The sequence below is a fragment of the Rosa rugosa genome, chromosome 1 (assembly GCF_958449725.1).
Source record: "Rosa rugosa chromosome 1, drRosRugo1.1, whole genome shotgun sequence".
Lineage (NCBI taxonomy): Eukaryota > Viridiplantae > Streptophyta > Magnoliopsida > Rosales > Rosaceae > Rosa > Rosa rugosa.
In genome coordinates, this window is record NC_084820.1 from 64,569,810 (window position 1) to 64,589,859 (window position 20,050).

At 38.9% G+C, this 20,050-nt stretch overlaps 3 protein-coding genes across 3 annotated transcripts in view; all 3 read left to right on the plus strand.

Moving 5' to 3' along the window:
- The window catches only part of LOC133726119 (DNA-directed RNA polymerase subunit beta'), a 3,178-nt gene extending 1,698 nt beyond the window's left edge, over positions 1-1,480 (plus strand). The window contains exon 1 of the mRNA XM_062153600.1: positions 1-1,480. This exon is cut by the window's left edge and continues 1,698 nt beyond it. The gene's annotated coding sequence lies outside the window, so the exon portion shown is untranslated.
- A 3,405-nt stretch (positions 1,481-4,885) lies between these two features.
- Positions 4,886-6,385, plus strand: LOC133726120 (ATP synthase subunit a, chloroplastic). The gene has a single exon (XM_062153601.1). It carries the CDS (start codon positions 5,466-5,468, stop codon positions 6,207-6,209), a length of 744 nt encoding a protein of 247 aa, XP_062009585.1. The 5' UTR covers positions 4,886-5,465; the 3' UTR covers positions 6,210-6,385.
- A 2,085-nt stretch (positions 6,386-8,470) lies between these two features.
- Positions 8,471-19,558, plus strand: LOC133732932 (ATP synthase subunit alpha, chloroplastic). Its single transcript, XM_062160546.1, has 2 exons — positions 8,471-8,957; positions 18,627-19,558. Exons 1-2 carry the CDS (start codon positions 8,471-8,473, stop codon positions 19,556-19,558), a joined length of 1,419 nt encoding a protein of 472 aa, XP_062016530.1.
- Positions 19,559-20,050: the final 492 nt, after the last annotated feature.

Sequence of the window (20,050 nt, forward strand, 5' to 3'; positions counted from 1 at the left end):
AAGTAATTCTATGACACCCGTGTGATTTTTGATTTCTCCAGTTCAGCTAGGACCACAGTTCCTGAATTTCTATGCGAATCAAGATCGAGAAAAGGAAGTTTTCCAATCACTGACTCAAACCCATTGTCGAACCCCACTCAGCGGAATAGGGAGGTACTTATGGCAGAACGGGCCGGTCTGGTTTTTCACAATAAAGTGATCGATGGAACCGCTATTAAACGACTTATTAGTAGATTAATAGATCACTTCGGAATGGCATATACATCACACATCCTAGATCAAGTAAAGACTCTGGGGTTTCGACAAGCCACTGCTACATCCATTTCATTAGGAATTGATGATCTTTTAACAATACCTTCTAAGGGGTGGCTAGTCCAAGATGCCGAACAACAAAGTTTGATTTTGGAAAAACACCATCATTATGGTAATGTACACGCGGTAGAAAAATTACGCCAATCTATTGAGATATGGTATGCTACAAGTGAATATTTGCGACAAGAAATGAATCCTAATTTTAGGATGACGGACCCTTTTAATCCAGTCCATATGATGTCTTTTTTGGGAGCTAGAGGAAATGCATCTCAAGTACACCAATTAGTAGGTATGAGAGGGTTAATGTCGGATCCACAAGGACAAATGATTGATTTACCTATTCAAAGCAATTTACGTGAAGGGCTGTCTTTAACAGAATATATCATTTCTTGTTACGGAGCCCGCAAGGGCGTTGTGGATACTGCTGTACGAACGTCGGATGCTGGATATCTTACACGCAGACTTGTTGAAGTAGTTCAACACATTGTTGTACGTAGAACAGATTGTGGCACCGTCCGAGGTATTTCTGTGAGTCCTCGAAATGGGATGATGCCGGAAAGAATTTTTATCCAAACATTGATTGGCCGTGTATTAGCAGACGATATATATATAGGACCGCGATGCATTGCCGTTAGAAATCAAGATATTGGAATTGGACTTGTCAATCGATTCATAACCTTTCAAACACAACCAATACCTATTCGAACCCCCTTTACTTGTAAGAGTACATCTTGGATCTGCCGATTATGTTATGGCCGGAGCCCTACTCATGGCGACCTGGTCGAGTTGGGGGAAGCTGTAGGCATTATTGCGGGTCAATCTATTGGAGAACCGGGCACTCAATTAACATTAAGAACTTTTCATACCGGTGGAGTATTCACAGGGGGTACTGCAGAACATGTACGAGCCCCTTCTAATGGAAAAATAAAATTCAATGAGGATTTGGTTCATCCCACACGTACACGTCATGGGCATCCTGCTTTTCTATGTTATATAGACTTGTATGTAACTATTGAAAGTGAAAATATTATACATAACGTGACTATTCCACCCAAAAGTTTGATTTTAGTGCAAAATGACCAATACGTAGAATCAGAGCAAGTGGTTGCTGAGATTCGCGCGGGAGCATACACTTTTAATTTTAAAGAGAGGGTTCGAAAACATATTTATTCTGACTCAGAGGGAGAAATGCACTGGAGTACCGATGTATATCATGCGCCAGAATTTACATATAGTAATGTACATCTTTTACCCAAAACAAGTCATTTGTGGATATTATCAGGAGGTTCGTGCAGATTCAGTGCAGTCCCCCCTTCACTCCACAAGGATCAAGATCAAACGAACGTTCATTCTCTTTCGGCTGAAGGACGATATTTTTCTAGTCTTTCAGTAAATAATGATCAAGTGAAACACAAATTCTTTGGTTTGAATCTTTCTGGTAAAAAAGAAAGCTGTATTCCTGATTATTCAGAATTGAATCGAATCATATATACGAGTCATTGTAATCTCATATTTCCTCCTATTCGCCATGATAATTTTTTATTGACAAAGAGGCGAAGAAATAGATTCATCATTCCGTTCCAATCGATTCAAGAACAAGAGAAAGAACGGATGCCCCGTCCCGATATTTTGATTGAAATACCGATAAATGGTATTTTTCGTAGAAATAGTATTCTTGCTTATTTCGACGATCCTCAATACAGAAGAAAGAGTTCAGGAATTACTAAATATGGAACTGTAAGGTTGCATTCAATCCTCAAAAAAGAGGATTTAATTGAGTACCGAGGAGTCAAAGAATTTAAGCCAAAATACCAAACGAAAGTAGATCGATTTTTTTTCATTCCTGAGGAAGTGCATATTTTACCCGAGTCTTCTTCCATAATGGTACGGAACAATAGTATCATTGGGATAGATACACGAATCACTTTAAATACAAGAAGCAGAGTAGGTGGCTTGGTCCGAATAGAGAGAAAAAAAAAAAGGATTGAACTTAAAATCTTTTCTGGAGATATCCATTTTCCTGGAGAGATGGATAAGATATTCCGACACAACGGCATCTTGATACAGCCAGGAACAAATTCTAAGGAATCAAAAAAGCGGAACAATTGGATTTATGTCCAATGGATCACACCCACCAAGAAAAAGTATTTTGTTTTGGTTCGACCCGTAATCATATATGAAATTGCGGACGGTATAAATTTAGCAACACTTTTCCCCCAGGATCCATTGCGGGAAAGGGATAATCTAGAACTTCGAGTTGTAAATTATATACTTTATGGAAATGGCAAACCAATTCGGGGAATTTCTGGCACAAGTATTCAATTAGTTCGGACCTGTTTAATCTTGAACTGGGACAAAAACAAAAAAAGTTCTTCTATCGAAGAGGCCCACGCTTCCTTTGTTGAAGTAAGTGCGAATGGTCTGATTCAAGATTTCCTCAGAATCAACTTAGTGAAATCCCATACTTCGTATATCCGAAAAAGGAATGATCCATTAGGTTCAGGATTGATCTCTGATAATAGGTCGGATCGTACCAATATCAATCCATTTTATTCTATTTATTCCAAGGAAAGAATTCAACAATCGCTTAGACAAAATCAAGGAACTTTTCGTACGTTGTTGAATAGAAATAAGGAATCCCAATCTTTGATAATTTTGTCATCATATAATTGTTTTCAAATGAGTCCATTCAACGATGTAAAATATTACGATGGGATAAAAGAATCAATTAAAAGAGATAGGGATTCCTTAATTCAAATTACAAATTTGTTAGGCCCCTTAGGAACAGCCTCTCAAATTGATCTTTTTTATTCGTTTTACCATTTACTAACTCATAATCATATTTCGGTAACTAAATATTTCTATTTGCAACTCGACGATTTAAAACAGACTTTTCAAGTATTTAAGTATTATTTAATGGATGAAAACGGGAGAATTTCGAATTCCGATCCGTGCAGTAGCATCCTTTTGAATCCGCTTAACTTGAATTGGCATTTTCTCGACCATAATTATTGTGAGGAAACATCCACAATAATTAGTCTCGGGCAGTTTATTTGTGAAAATCTATGTATAGCCAAAAAAGGATCGCCCCTAAAATCGGGTCAAGTTATAGTCGTTCAACTTGACTCTTTAGTAATAAGATCGGCGAAGCCTTATTTAGCTACTCCAGGAGCAACTGTTCATGGACATTATGGAGAAACCCTTTCCGAAGGAGATACATTAGTTACATTTATATATGAAAAATCTCGATCTGGTGATATAACGCAAGGTCTTCCAAAAGTAGAACAGGTTTTAGAGGTACGTTCGATTGATTCAATATCGATGAACCTAGAAAAGAGAGTTGAGGGTTGGAATGAGTGTATAACAAGAATTCTTGGAATTCCTTGGGGATTCTTGATTGGCGCTGAGCTAACTATAGCGCAAAGTCGTATCTCTTTGGTTAATAAGATCCAAAAAGTTTATAGATCCCAGGGGGTACAGATCCATAATAGGCATATCGAAATCATTGTACGTCAAATAACATCAAAAGTGTTGGTTTCAGAAGATGGAATGTCTAATGTTTTTTCACCCGGAGAACTAATTGGATTGCTGCGAGCTGAACGAACGGGGCGCGCTTTAGAAGAAGCGATTTGTTACCGAGCCATATTATTAGGAATAACGAAAGCATCTCTAAATACTCAAAGTTTCATATCCGAAGCAAGTTTTCAAGAAACTGCTCGAGTTTTAGCAAAAGCAGCCCTCCGGGGTCGTATCGATTGGTTGAAAGGTCTGAAAGAGAACGTTGTTCTAGGAGGGATGATACCCGTTGGTACCGGATTCAAAGGATTCGTGCACCGTTCAAGGCAACATAACAACATTTCTTTGGAAACCAAAAATAAGAGTTTATTCGAGGGGGAAATGAGAGATATTTTGGTCCACCACAGAGAATTATTTGATTTTTGCATTTCAAAAAATTTACAGGATACATCAGAACAATCTTTTTTCGGATTTAATGATTCCTAAGAGCGAATGAGTCCTTTGACGGCCATTTGATTTGGCAATAGTAATAAAGAAAGATAATAGCGAATGGAAAGAAACGAACGGTTTGCATCTGTATCAACGGCCAATTTCCGTTAGAAGAGAAGGTTCCATGGGAACAATTTTTTATTTTCAGGGTACTTCATCTCTTTTTTTTCTAAATAAAGAAAAAAAAGAGAAGAAAAGAAGTGTGGGGAAAAATGACAAGAAGATATTGGAACATCAATTTGGAAGAGATGATGGAAGCAGGAGTTCATTTTGGTCATGGTACTAGGAAATGGAATCCTAGGATGGCACCTTATATCTCTGCAAAGCGAAAAGGTATTCATATTATAAATCTTACTAGAACTGCTCGGTTTTTATCAGAAGCTTGTGATTTAGTTTTTGATGCAGCAAGTAGGGGAAAACAATTCTTAATTGTCGGTACAAAAAATAAAGCGGCTGATTCAGTAGCGCGGGCTGCAATAAGGGCTCGGTGTCATTATGTTAATAAAAAATGGCTCGGTGGTATGTTAACGAATTGGTATACTACAGAAACGCGACTTCATAAGTTCAGGGACTTGAGAACGGAACAAAAGACGGGGAGACTTAACCGTCTTCCGAAAAGAGATGCGGCTGTGTTGAAGAGACAATTATTTCACTTGCAAACATATCTGGGCGGAATAAAATATATGACGGGGTTACCCGATATTGTAATAATCGTTGATCAGCAAGAAGAATATACGGCTCTTCGAGAATGTATCACTTTGGGAATTCCAACGATTTGTTTAATTGATACAAATTGTGACCCGGATCTCGCAGATATTTCGATTCCAGCCAACGATGACGCTATAGCTTCAATCCGATTAATTCTTAACAAATTAGTATTTGCAATTTGTGAGGGTCGTTCTAGCTATATACGAAATTCTTGATTAATAATAAGATAAGTAAATTTTTGGGGGAACTTCATAGAATCGATTTATTGAATCGGTTATTATTCTTGACTAGCATAAAAGAGATAAAAACCGGAGATTTTCTGTGATTAGTTGATATTAAAAATATATAATTAAAATATATAATTCAAGTAGGCAAATTGAAAAAAAGATGGTTGAATCAAAATAATTCCTTTTTTAGTTCTATTTCTTTCAGAGGGTAATATGAATGTTCTATTATGTTCTATCAAAACACTAAAAGGTTTATACGATATATCCGGTGTGGAGGTAGGCCAACATTTCTATTGGCAAATAGGAAGTTTCCAAGTCCATGCCCAAGTACTTATTACTTCTTGGGTCGTAATTGCTATTTTATTAGGTTCAGCCATTATAGCTGTTCGTAATCCACAAACCATTCCTACTGACGGTCAGAATTTCTTTGAATATGTCCTTGAATTCATTCGAGACGTGAGCAAAACTCAAATTGGAGAAGAATATGGTCCATGGGTTCCCTTTATTGGAACTATGTTTCTATTTATTTTTGTTTCGAATTGGTCAGGGGCTCTTTTACCCTGGAAAATTATCCAGCTACCTCATGGGGAGTTAGCCGCACCCACAAATGATATAAACACGACCGTTGCTTTAGCTTTACTCACGTCAGTAGCATATTTTTATGCGGGCCTTTCAAAAAAGGGATTGGGTTATTTCGGTAAATATATTCAACCAACCCCAATCCTTTTACCTATTAACATCTTAGAAGATTTCACAAAACCGTTATCGCTTAGTTTTCGACTTTTCGGAAATATTTTAGCTGATGAATTAGTAGTTGTTGTTCTTGTTTCTTTAGTACCTTTGGTAGTTCCTATACCTGTCATGTTCCTTGGATTATTTACAAGCGGTATTCAAGCTCTTATTTTTGCAACCCTAGCTGCGGCTTATATAGGCGAATCCATGGAAGGTCATCATTGACTAGTTTTCGACACAGTCTTTTTTAGCTTAGCCTGACGCAATGTATACGCCGTTTAAGGTAATCCACTTAGGGAAGATAAATATACAAATAAGGTATAAATAAAGATATAGACGATCTAGAATAATTGTAAAAAAGGTTACGATATTTTTGAGTTGTAAAAATAAAAAAAGGGGGGGGGGGGGGGGGGGAAGAGATCTAAAAGATCTTTTTCCTAAAATTCTTGTTTGCCTATTTATATCATACCCCCCCAATGAATATTCTCTTTCTAGTGTTTGGTTTATTCAATTCCAATATTAAATATAAATATTAGGAGTGATAATCTGAGTAATAATTTTGATTGGATTTGTTTACGACGTGCGATTAAAAAAAAGATGGTAAGAAAATGATTCTCATTTCAGTCTATTTTATTTAATTCATCAACTGACCCCCCAAAAAAATTGAATAAATACTAAATTACATGGATTTAGATCAATCAAATACTGAATATTTCTATAGAATGATTTGGCCTAACAAATGGGTCCATTTAAATTGATTGGACCTATCTCTGTGGGATGATAAAAACGGAAGAGTAAGGGTTTACAAAAAACGAGATAAAAAATGGATTGGTTTGCGTAGGAACGGGGGGTCGAACTAGGTGTATATAATCTAATCGCTATAAGACAGCTCTTGTGAATCTTTCGAAGAATGATTCGAGAATCCCGATGACTTTAAGATACAATATTTTGTTTACGGTATGGGGGAAAAACATGTATATGTGATATTAGACATTAACTAGGTATATATGAACTAAAGATATATCTAATTTGTCTTACTATTGTGAATTTAGATAGGGGTTTCAATAGAAGCCTTTCCATTTCGTCTGTAATTGTGAATTGAATATTGGTTGGTTGTATCATTAACTATTTCTTTATTTTTGTTTTGGCGCGAGGAACTTATCATGAATCCACTGATTTCTGCCGCTTCCGTTATTGCTGCTGGATTGGCCGTCGGGCTTGCTTCTATTGGACCTGGAGTTGGTCAAGGTACTGCTGCGGGACAGGCTGTAGAAGGGATCGCGAGACAACCAGAGGCGGAAGGAAAAATACGGGGTACTTTATTGCTTAGTCTAGCTTTCATGGAAGCTTTAACAATTTATGGGCTAGTTGTAGCATTAGCTCTTTTATTTGCGAATCCTTTTGTTTAATCCTAAAAACACATATTTTTGTTTATTTCCGTGGATTTGCTGTTCTTGTTTTTTCAAATTATTTTAATACTTAACTCCTACAATTAAATTACTTCGGAACAACAACCCACGGAAATCGCCGGTTTGAGGATGAGGATCCAACTCACTTTTTCCTTTACCTTCTTAGTCCAATCAACGAACTTTTTTTTAGGAAGTATTGCAATTGTAACAAACGAGGTATTTCGTAACTGGCCTGTATAAGACCTGGTACCTAATTCGAATCGAATAAGTATCAGGCTTATTGGAAATTTCCAATTGAAAAAAAAATCCATTCAAATCCATTTCTAAATCAATAGATTTTTTGACTCAATTTAGTATTTTCTATTTAGAAATAGGGAAATTCATAATAAAATAATACAAAAAAAATATAAATAAGTAGTCTGTCTATAACTATAAGAAAGCTATAACTATAAGAAAGAGGAGATCGTATGAAAAATGTAACCGATTCTTTCCTTTCCTTGGGTTATTGGCCATCCGCCGGGAGTTTCGGGTTTAATACCGATATTTTTGCAACAAATCTAATAAATCTAAGCGTAGTGCTTGGTGTGTTGATTTTTTTTGGAAAGGGAGTATTAAGTGATTTATTAGATAATCGAAAACAGAGGATCTTGAAGACTATTCAAAATTCAGAAGAATTACGCGAGGCGGCCCTAGACCAGTTGGAGAAAGCCCGGGCCCGCTTACGGAAAGTAGAAATAGAAGCGGATCAGTTTCGAATGACTGGATACTCTGAAATAGAACGAGAAAAATTGAATTTGATTAATGCAACTTCTAAGACTTTGGAACAGTTAGAAAATTACAAAAATGAAACCATTCATTTTGAACAACAAAGAGCAATTAATCAAGTTCGACAACGGGTTTTTCAACAAGCCTTACAGGGGGCTCTAGGAACTCTGAATAGTTGTTTGAACAACGAATTACATTTACGTACCATCAGTACTAATATTGGCATGTTTGGAACGGTGAAAGAAATAACGGATTAGTCCTTCTACTGCAGGCATTATTTTTTTCTTCCAAAAAAAAAAAAAAGAAATACTCATGGTAACCATTCGAGCAGATGAAATTAGTAATATTATCCGCGAACGTATTGAGCAATATAACCGAGAGGTAAAGATTTTAAATACGGGTACTGTACTTCAAGTGGGAGATGGCATTGCTCGTATTTATGGTCTTGATGAAGTAATGGCAGGTGAATTAGTAGAATTTGAAGAAGGTACGATAGGCATTGCTCTGAATTTGGAATCAAATAATGTTGGTGTTGTATTAATGGGTGACGGTTTGATGATACAAGAGGGGAGTTCTGTAAAAGCAACGGGAAGAATTGCTCAGATCCCAGTAAGTGAGGCGTTTTTAGGTCGTGTTGTAAATGCACTGGCTAAACCTATTGATGGCCGGGGCGAAATTTCAGCCTCTGAATCTCGGTTAATTGAGTCTCCTGCTCCTGGTATTATTTCGAGACGTTCCGTATACGAGCCCCTTCAAACAGGACTTATTGCTATTGATTCGATGATCCCTATAGGGCGCGGTCAGCGGGAATTGATTATTGGGGACAGACAGTGTCACGCCCCGAATTTTGAATAATAAAATTCAAATCCGAAACCTGAATAATTACAATGACAAAATCCAAATCTCGAAACTTCGAGTTCATTATTACAATTCACTCTCACAATATATTGTAAAGCTCAAATGAGCATAACACACCTCACAACTTACAATTGCTGTAAAACTCTAACAATTGCTCTAACCGCACGATCACCGTCCTGGTTCTCCTGTCCTGTAGGATTACCCGCTACATAATTTGAATAGTGTACCGGGAGTTGCAACAACACAAAACCCAGTAAGCTTTTTACAGCCAGTATGAGTAAACAAGAAAGAATTGTTGATTTATTTCTTTACAAGACCACCACAAACCCACGTTACTTTCTCACTCTCATATATATATATATAGACACTTATGAGTTACTCTCAATTTCCCCCATAAGGTCACTCAATATTTGGCAGACAGACTAGAGCTCTAACTGATCGTTTCCACCTACCCGGCGCAAGAGCGTGGTTCACGATTTAATACTATTCAGTTCCACCTACCCGGCGCGAGAGCGTGGTTCGCTGATAGTATGCCATGGTCACCCCGTGACCTATTGATCTCCACAGATCACAACAATTTATTGTTCCTCAACAATAAAACTCAACATCTCTCTCAATATATTGTTTCACAACAATAAACTCAATACCCCTCACAATATATTGTTTCTCAACAATAAACTCAATACCCCTCACAATATATTGTTTCTCAACAATAAACTCAACACAACTCCAACAATACATATTATTTCACGTAATAATATATATACAGACATTCACACAGGAATGTCTAATACACCAACAATAGTTCATATGATTGCAAAATAAAGCAATTAAATATATTGGGTTCGTAATATGAACCACGTGAGGTTTACTCACCTCCAATTCCAGCTGCGTCTTCTAAAAGCCACATATCCATCTGAATCGTCCACCAACTCGATTCGTCAATCACCTAATCAGATACTATCTTGACTTAGTAAATTACTCATAAACCACACATATACTGAAATCCAACGGTCGGATTCTAATTATATGATGATCCGACGGTCGAATCTTAATTTAATGATGATCCAACGGTCAGATCCTCACGGATCGCCCTTAGGATCATCCTCCAAAATTATAATGAAGATCCAACGGTCAGATCTTCTCGAATCATCCTTACAAACATATCCACAAAATTATATGAAAATCTGACGGTCGGATTCTCACGAATCGCCTTCCGAATCACCATTTCTCAATTATACGAAGATCCAACGGTCGGATCTTCGCCCATGACCACACAAAGCCACTGGGACAGTCATAAGATCATCATATCAAAACTACAAGTCCATCTGACGGTCCTAACTTCACATATCACAAATCTAACGATCGAAATCGATCGAAACTTAAAAATTCATAACTTCATCATACGATATCCAAAAATTGCGTATAATATATCAAAATGATCGTATTGAAATATAGAATCTGAAAATGTACAGAAACCATATTTTTGATCCCCGGAGGTGGCCGGAAAGGGCCGCCGGAGTTAGTGGCAGAGCCGCCGCCGACCACCGCCAATGGTGTCGGGGCCGGGCTGCCCTTCTTCATCTCAACAAGCTTAACAATTTTCATAACTAGCATGAAGTCTGAAAATGACCGGAAGTAGTCGAAAATTACCTAGAACAGTTGGAGTGGCCGGAATTTTTCCAGAAACCGGCGAAGAAATGCAGAAACCGATATGCTATGATTTCGACGTGAAAACTTCATCCTCCGGCCTCGATCCCTTCTGGAGAGTTGTTAAGAACATCAAGGCGAACTCACTGGTTCAAGAATCAATCAAAACGATGCACTACAGCTCGAGATATCACGATCGAAAGGTTTGATTCTCGATCAAGAACAGTCGAGCTCCGACGAACGTGAAAACCTTCACTCCAGGTGCGATCCTTCTCCGAGCATGATCACTAGGTTGAGGTGAGTTCAAGGAGCTAATGATTGTGAGTTTTGGTGGCCGGAGCTAGGAGAAAACCGGCGTTGACCCTTTCGTTGTTCATAGTTTCCAGCTCCGATCTGCCGGCTTTGAGGCCGACCCGGTGGAAAAGCACACGTCCAGCTGCTAGGAGAGGTCGAGGCGAAGCTGTGGTGGCTCAGGGGTGGCTTGGCGTCGACGGACGACGGACGACGGCGCTGCAGGCGGAGGAAGAAAACCCAGAAGGAGAGGAAGAACCGGAGCGAAGAGAGAGAATAGACCGAGTTTCCCAAAAGGGAAATTAAGGAAAATATTTTTGGAAATTTCCAAAAATGGCAGCTTTATACTAATTTGGAAACTTTTTCGAAAAAACATAACTAATTCATACGAACTCCGATTTTCTCATTCCGCATATGCACGAGATCGTATCGACGAGCTCTACAACTTTCGTGAAAGAAGTTTTCCCAAATTCCCAATGTATAAAAAGTCAACTCCTTTGACCCCCCCTAAAACGTTCAGTTTTCGAAATAAAATCATTCGAACTAATTCCACACTCCTCCAAGCTTCGTACTCGTGCCCACAACCACGAAATCATTTCCAAAACGTCATCGGCAATTAACTTGAATTTTTCGGGTATTACAATCCACCCTCCTTAAAGAAATTTCGTCCCGAAATTTAAGCGCGAGTTAATTGCTCTCGATTACGGTTAACCTAACCATCGAATCTCCATCTTTCCCAAAACTGTAGTAATCTACAAAGCCACAGCCCTTTGTATAAAAAAATACATTCCTATGGCCACTAAATCCTTTCATCACAACGTAAACTCACAAAATAACTGCTCAACATCACTCCACATCAATTACACAAAATCATTACGTGGATCATCGAATAGATCATCTCTTAGATCTTCACAGAGATTATCTCATAGATCCTCACATAGATCATCGCCCTGTACTGGCATACAAGCACAGTAAACACTCCCACAAAGCGTTTCGCTACTCAATTAGCATCACGGTAAATCTCTATAGTAAAACTTAAGCATGCACTATTCTACCCAACAATAGAGATGCATCACTCAAAATTAACAAATCATTCTCAAAAGCACGCCAATAAAACATGTCACCCAGTGATGATGACTTGGGCTTGCTCAATCCTTGGGCTAAGCATTAGGGCTGGCCAATTGGGCCGAAGAAACCGAACCATCCACATTTCGAACCGGCCCGAACCAATTTGGGTTTAACATTTGGGCCTACCAATCGGGCCGAACAGAATGCATTTTGAATAGGCCCAACCAATTTGGGCTTACTATTTGGGCCTACCAATCGGCCGAACAATTGGGCTTAACATTTGGGCCTACCAATCGGCCCACCAACTTTCAGCTCGGCTACGGTATGAAATTGTACATACCGTAGGTATACCGTATATACGTATGCATACCATACAGACCGTATATATGTATGCATACCGTACATGCCGTATATACGTATGTATACCGTACATACTGTATATACGTATGCGTACCGTACAACTGTATATACGTATGCATACCGTACCGACCGTATATACGTATGCATACCGTACATACCGTATATACGTATGTATACCGTACATACCGTATATACGTCCGTATATCAAGCATATACGAGATCCAAAAATATTTGTAGGAGGTAAGGTTCGAACTCCCGACCTCAAACACGAAGGTTTTGCTCCCAACCACTGAAGCAAGAGCTGCCTTCATTAATATATGCTCACGTGTTATATTTATTATGTCATAAGCGACATAAATAAAATAACGGGGGAGGCAAGGTTCGAAACCTCAACCTGCTGCACGAAACCTTTGTCCCCAACCACTGGAGCACAAGCTGTGCTTAATATAATGTGTACAAATGTTATACTTATTATGTCATAAGCGAACATAATAAAAATAAACGAGAGGCAAGGTTCGAACCTCTCACCTCTTGTACAAGAGCTTTGCTCTTCAACCACTAGAGCACCAGCTGCTCTCTTTAGTACCCATGCAACTCCCTTTATTTATTCTATCATAAGCGATAGAATAAAAACAAACTGTCGGTACACTCCACGTGCCACGACACGTCTCTTCCGTGATTTACGGAAAGCAAATCACTTTCGGCTAAAGCTGTCTGCCACAGCGTCTCGAGATTCCCTCGGTCCCCTTACACGCTCTCCACGCGCCAACAGCTTTTCCGTGTTTTAGGGCGACTTTAATCCAACGCGTAGAATGAATCACAGGAGTCGTCCATCCAACGGTGGAGATCCGCTCACCTCGCTCTATAAATAGGTGCATTCTGAGGGTGCAACTGTTCATTCCAAAGGAACGAAAATCTCTCCTGAGTTCCAGCCCCTCTCTCCCAACTCTTCAGCTTTCCTCTTCTTTCAAAACTCAAAACATTTCTTCTTCGATTCAATCCTTCTCTTCTGATCTTCTCTCCCATCTAGTTGATTCAATCCCATCTTTCCTCTGAACTTTCAGATCTCCAACACACCATCATCATCCTTAATCCCTTTAACAACAACTCCTTCAAACACTCGACAACTTTACTCCTCGATCTTCACATCCCCTCAACCCATCACCATGGAACCACGAACTCTGCAACTGATGGAGCTACAAACCCAACAACAAATCGAGGATGGAGGAAACAACCAAGCAGCCGGGAGTAGTGCCAACACGGATTTCTGGCGAAGCCGTGCCAGGTGGGTTCCTACTCCAGATCAAATAAGGATCCTCAAGGATCTTTACTACGACAAGGGAGTTAAGACCCCAACTACAGAGCATATTCACGAGATCTGTCTCCAGCTGCAACAGTATGGACAGGTTGAGGGCAAGAACATTTATTTTTGGTTCCAGAATGTCAGGGCTCGAGAGAAGCAGATGAAGAGGTGCAATCAGGCTGCTCAAGTGCCCATGGGAACTAGTTCTCCTGGTACTGGTGGATCCATTGATCTCAATTTTGGGTCCACTGGTTCTACTGGTGCTGGTGGATCCATCGACATCAATTTTGGGCCAGCTGGTGGATCCATTGACATCAATTTTGGGTCCACTAGTTCTACTGATGATGGTAGATCCATTAATCTCAACTTTGGTTCCACCGATTCTACTGGTAATGAAGGATTTCTTGATTTAAATTTTGTTTCATATTCTTCCTCACACTTCAACACTAATACCAGTACAACTCTTTTGGCACAACAGGAGGACAAACATCCCTGCAACAACGAGGAGGAGATCACCAGGAGGTTGAAACTCTTCCTCTGTTCCCCGTGCACGGCGAGGACGTCTTTGGTAACCCGAAGACTACTTCCGAGGAAGGTAGCGCATTTGGTTACTATTCTGGTGGCTCAGGCGGTTACAACAGTGGCTCTAACGTTTCTCTTGAGCTCAGCCTCAATCCATCCGGAGCTGCTGACTAGGCTTAGCATAGCATTGTCCTCGTTTTCCTTTTTGTAATATAAAATCAATAAGATTGCATGCATGTCGTTTCTTCTTTTTGTTAAACCAACAACAACACCAAGGATCAACCTTGGTCACCTAATACTATTTTCAAAACCATTGACAACTCTGCTGCACACATCAATCATAATGATTTATCACAAACAATCAATTAAGTTGCACAGAGGTCTAGCTAGCATCCTTAGAGTCAAACCAAACACAACAATTTTGTCGTTAGAATTAGGGTTTAATAAAGCTAAACACATCCTGAGTTAGCTAGGAAAAACCCACATCCTTAGAGTTACTCATACAAATCTTATAAAATCTCAACCATTTCCTCTATTAATTTCTCCATTAAACTTACCACAATTCATACCCTATGAATTTACGATTTAGAAACCGAATCAAACTCCATATCGCATAGTAATTCACTTGAACCACTATGGATACCCAACAATGTCACTACAATCAATACCCAAAATTGCACTTAACCATTTCTCCTAAAATCCATCACCACAGAAACACACCCTCATCTAATAACATTTACAGAGAGTTGACTCTAAATCTCCCCATTAATTACCGACCAAGATCAAATTCCATTTCAAAACTTTAAGTGTCCCGCCTACTTAAACTTAAAACACAACAACCTCAAATTCACTTCAGTCCAACTCCATACTACGATCCAAAACTTAAGAAAACTAGTTCACAAAATCAATTTCCTTCACTTAAATAAAACTATGTCCACAAGTCATAGTCAGGTCAACAGACCAAGGTGTCCAAACGGAGAATTTCCAATCCAGTTGTCTTTGTGAAACGCAAAATATCAATCAAAAATGATGCTCGCAATATCAACCACGTATACAAAACATGTTCCCCGGATCTCGATTTAAATTTAGAAATACCAAAACTACCACTAGTCCCACTTCAAATAGCCCTTAAGATTGTAGGTACTCGGAGAGAACTCAAATATATAGTCGTTCGTCTCAATCACTCTAACACGAGATCAAACTCCGTTCTCGCATCTCAAACTCTGCTCAACAACTTACAAGCACATGGAAGAATTAACCACAATAATTTCTTCCCTAACCGCAACACTACTCACAACTCCACATGAGTCTAGAATCTATTCAAATGCATCTGTATGTCCAACTTAAGAAGGCAAAATTACTATCAATTAATACTCGTATCCACATCAGATACAAGCATAGGTTCACACCATGCCTTCAACCAAACACTTCTACATACAAACGGAAACTCATTTCCATAAACAATCCTCACTGACTCATCAGAGTTAAATCCGGAGGTTTCCATTCCTCGAAGATCACAACTCGCGGAAACTAAACTTATTCTAATACGAACTTAGAAGGCAACTCTACCGTCCTACGGACATACACGCTGTCTAGACCCCATACTAAGACATACCCAATGATTATACCAATACCGAAGAGTATATGATGGGGATCCGCTGCAGACGGGCCATCACTCGGGAAGTATTGATTATCACCAAATATGTACCTTACGCTCAGATACCAAACTGTCACGCCCCGAATTTTGAATAATAAAATTCAAATCCGAAACCTGAATAATTACAATGACAAAATCCAAATCTCGAAACTTCGAGTTCATTATTACAATTCACTCTCACAATATATTGTAAAGCTCAAATGAGCGTAACACACCTCACAACTTACAATTGCTGTAAAACTCTAACAATTGCTCTAACCGCACGATCACCGTCCTGGTTCTCCTGTCCTGTAGGATTACCCGCTACACAATTTGAATAGTGTACCGGGAGTTGCAACAACACAAAACCCGGTAAGCTTTTTACAGCCAGTATGAGTAAACAAGAAAGAATTGTTGATTTATTTCTTTACAAGACCACCACAAACCCACGTTACTTTCTCACTCTCATATATATATATATAGACACTTATGAGTTACTCTCAATTTCCCCCATAAGGTCACTCAATATTTGGCAGACAGACTAGAGCTCTAACTGATCGTTTCCACCTACCCGGCGCGAGAGCGTGGTTCACGATTTAATACTATTCAGTTCCACCTACCCGGCGCGAGAGCGTGGTTCGCTGATAGTATGCCATGGTCACCCCGTGACCTATTGATCTCCACAGATCACAACAATTTATTGTTCCTCAACAATAAAACTCAACATCTCTCTCAATATATTGTTTCACAACAATAAACTCAATACCCCTCACAATATATTGTTTCTCAACAATAAACTCAATACCCCTCACAATATATTGTTTCTCAACAATAAACTCAACACAACTCCAACAATACATATTATTTCACGTAATAATATATATACAGACATTCACACAGGAATGTCTAATACACCAACAATAGTTCATATGATTGCAAAATAAAGCAATTAAATATATTGGGTTCGTAATATGAACCACGTGAGGTTTACTCACCTCCAATTCCAGCTGCGTCTTCTAAAAGCCACATATCCATCTGAATCGTCCACCAACTCGATTCGTCAATCACCTAATCAGATACTATCTTGACTTAGTAAATTACTCATAAACCACACATATACTGAAATCCAACGGTCGGATTCTAATTATATGATGATCCGACGGTCGAATCTTAATTTAATGATGATCCAACGGTCAGATCCTCACGGATCGCCCTTAGGATCATCCTCCAAAATTATAATGAAGATCCAACGGTCAGATCTTCTCGAATCATCCTTACAAACATCTCCACAAAATTATATGAAAATCTGACGGTCGGATTCTCACGAATCGCCTTCCGAATCACCATTTCTCAATTATACGAAGATCCAACGGTCGGATCTTCGCCCATGACCACACAAAGCCACTGGGACAGTCATAAGATCATCATATCAAAACTACAAGTCCATCTGACGGTCCTAACTTCACATATCACAAATCTAACGATCGAAATCGATCGAAACTTAAAAATTCATAACTTCATCATACGATATCCAAAAATTGCGTATAATATATCAAAATGATCGTATTGAAATATAGAATCTGAAAATGTACAGAAACCATATTTTTGATCCCCGGAGGTGGCCGGAAAGGGCCGCCGGAGTTAGTGGCAGAGCCGCCGCCGACCACCGCCAATGGTGTCGGGGCCGGGCTGCCCTTCTTCATCTCAACAAGCTTAACAATTTTCATAACTAGCATGAAGTCTGAAAATGACCGGAAGTAGTCGAAAATTACCTAGAACAGTTGGAGTGGCCGGAATTTTTCCAGAAACCGGCGAAGAAATGCAGAAACCGATATGCTATGATTTCGACGTGAAAACTTCATCCTCCGGCCTCGATCCCTTCTGGAGAGTTGTTAAGAACATCAAGGCGAACTCACTGGTTCAAGAATCAATCAAAACGATGCACTACAGCTCGAGATATCACGATCGAAAGGTTTGATTCTCGATCAAGAACAGTCGAGCTCCGACGAACGTGAAAACCTTCACTCCAGGTGCGATCCTTCTCCGAGCATGATCACTAGGTTGAGGTGAGTTCAAGGAGCTAATGATTGTGAGTTTTGGTGGCCGGAGCTAGGAGAAAACCGGCGTTGACCCTTTCGTTGTTCATAGTTTCCAGCTCCGATCTGCCGGCTTTGAGGCCGACCCGGTGGAAAAGCACACGTCCAGCTGCTAGGAGAGGTCGAGGCGAAGCTGTGGTGGCTCAGGGGTGGCTTGGCGTCGACGGACGACGGACGACGGCGCTGCAGGCGGAGGAAGAAAACCCAGAAGGAGAGGAAGAACCGGAGCGAAGAGAGAGAATAGACCGAGTTTCCCAAAAGGGAAATTAAGGAAAATATTTTTGGAAATTTCCAAAAATGGCAGCTTTATACTAATTTGGAAACTTTTTCGAAAAAACATAACTAATTCATACGAACTCCGATTTTCTCATTCCGCATATGCACGAGATCGTATCGACGAGCTCTACAACTTTCGTGAAGGAAGTTTTCCCAAATTCCCAATGTATAAAAAGTCAACTCCTTTGACCCCCCCTAAAACGTTCAGTTTTCGAAATAAAATCATTCGAACTAATTCCACACTCCTCCAAGCTTCGTACTCGTGCCCACAACCACGAAATCATTTCCAAAACGTCATCGGCAATTAACTTGAATTTTTCGGGTATTACAGACAGACCGGTAAAACAGCAGTAGCCACGGATACGATTCTCAATCAACAAGGGCAAAATGTAATATGTGTTTATGTAGCGATTGGTCAAAAAGCATCTTCTGTGGCTCAGGTGGTGACTGCTTTGCAGGAAAGGGGGGCAATGGAATACACTATTGTGGTAGCTGAAGCGGCGGATTCCCCGGCTACATTACAGTATCTTGCTCCTTATACAGGAGCAGCTCTGGCTGAATATTTCATGTACCGTGAGCAACACACTTTAATCATTTATGACGATCTCTCCAAACAAGCGCAGGCTTATCGCCAAATGTCTCTTCTATTACGAAGACCGCCGGGCCGCGAAGCGTATCCGGGAGATGTTTTTTATCTACATTCACGCCTTTTGGAAAGAGCCGCGAAATTAGGTTCTCTTTTAGGTGAAGGAAGTATGACTGCTTTACCAATAGTTGAGACCCAATCGGGGGATGTTTCGGCTTATATTCCTACTAATGTAATTTCCATTACAGATGGACAAATATTCTTATCTGCTGATTTATTCAATGCTGGAATCAGACCAGCTATTAATGTGGGTATTTCTGTTTCCAGAGTGGGATCGGCAGCTCAAATTAAAGCCATGAAACAAGTAGCTGGAAAATTAAAATTGGAATTGGCGCAATTTGCAGAATTAGAAGCCTTTGCACAATTTGCTTCTGATCTCGATAAAGCTACTCAGAATCAATTGGCAAGAGGTCAACGATTACGTGAGTTGCTCAAACAATCTCAATCAGCCCCCCTTGCGGTGGAAGAACAGATATTGACTATTTATACCGGAACGAACGGTTATCTTGATTCATTAGAAATTGGACAGGTAAGGAAATTTCTTGTTGAGTTACGTACTTATTTAAAAACGAATAAACCGCAGTTCCAAGAAATCATATCTTCTACCAAGACATTTACCGAGGAAGCGGAAACCCTTTTGAAAGAAGCTATTCAGGACCAGATGGAACGTTTTCTACTTCAGGAACAAGTATAAAGAAAGCGATTACTTTGAATCTTGATCAATCTTTCTATTAATTCGAAAATCAATCTTTCTATTAATTAGAAGCTTTCTATATAATCTTTAGAATATGCTTTTCTATTATGATCTTATGACTTTATAGTTTCTAATAAACTTTATTATTTATTATCAATTCTAAATTTAATAAATAACTAAAAAAAATTTATTAATTTATAAGAAGTTATCCTTAATATAAAGATAAAAACGAAAATCTTTCAACTCTATATTTATTATATATAGTTATCTATCTTTTATTCTATATATATTCTATAATAATAATAAAAATAGTATCTATTTTACTATTAATATACTTCTAGTATTACTATAGAATTGTACATTAATTTACAATTTCATTTATATAATTTGATATAGAATTTGAATTTCTATAAGAAATTGTAGAAATTACATATTAATTATTTCTTTAATATATATTAAAGAAATAATTAATATGTAATAAGAGCGCCTCTT

What these genes read in the sequence shown, in the direction of transcription:
- LOC133726120 (XM_062153601.1), top strand. Translation starts at nt 5,466, where the DNA reads ATGAATGTTCTATTATGTTCTATCAAAACACTAAAAGGTTTATACGAT.
- LOC133732932 (XM_062160546.1), top strand. Translation starts at nt 8,471, where the DNA reads ATGGTAACCATTCGAGCAGATGAAATTAGTAATATTATCCGCGAACGT. An exon ending in GATGATCCCTATAGGGCGCG is followed by an intron (nt 8,958 to 18,626) that starts GTCAGCGGGAAT and finishes GTGTTTATGTAG; the next exon opens with CGATTGGTCAAAAAGCATCT.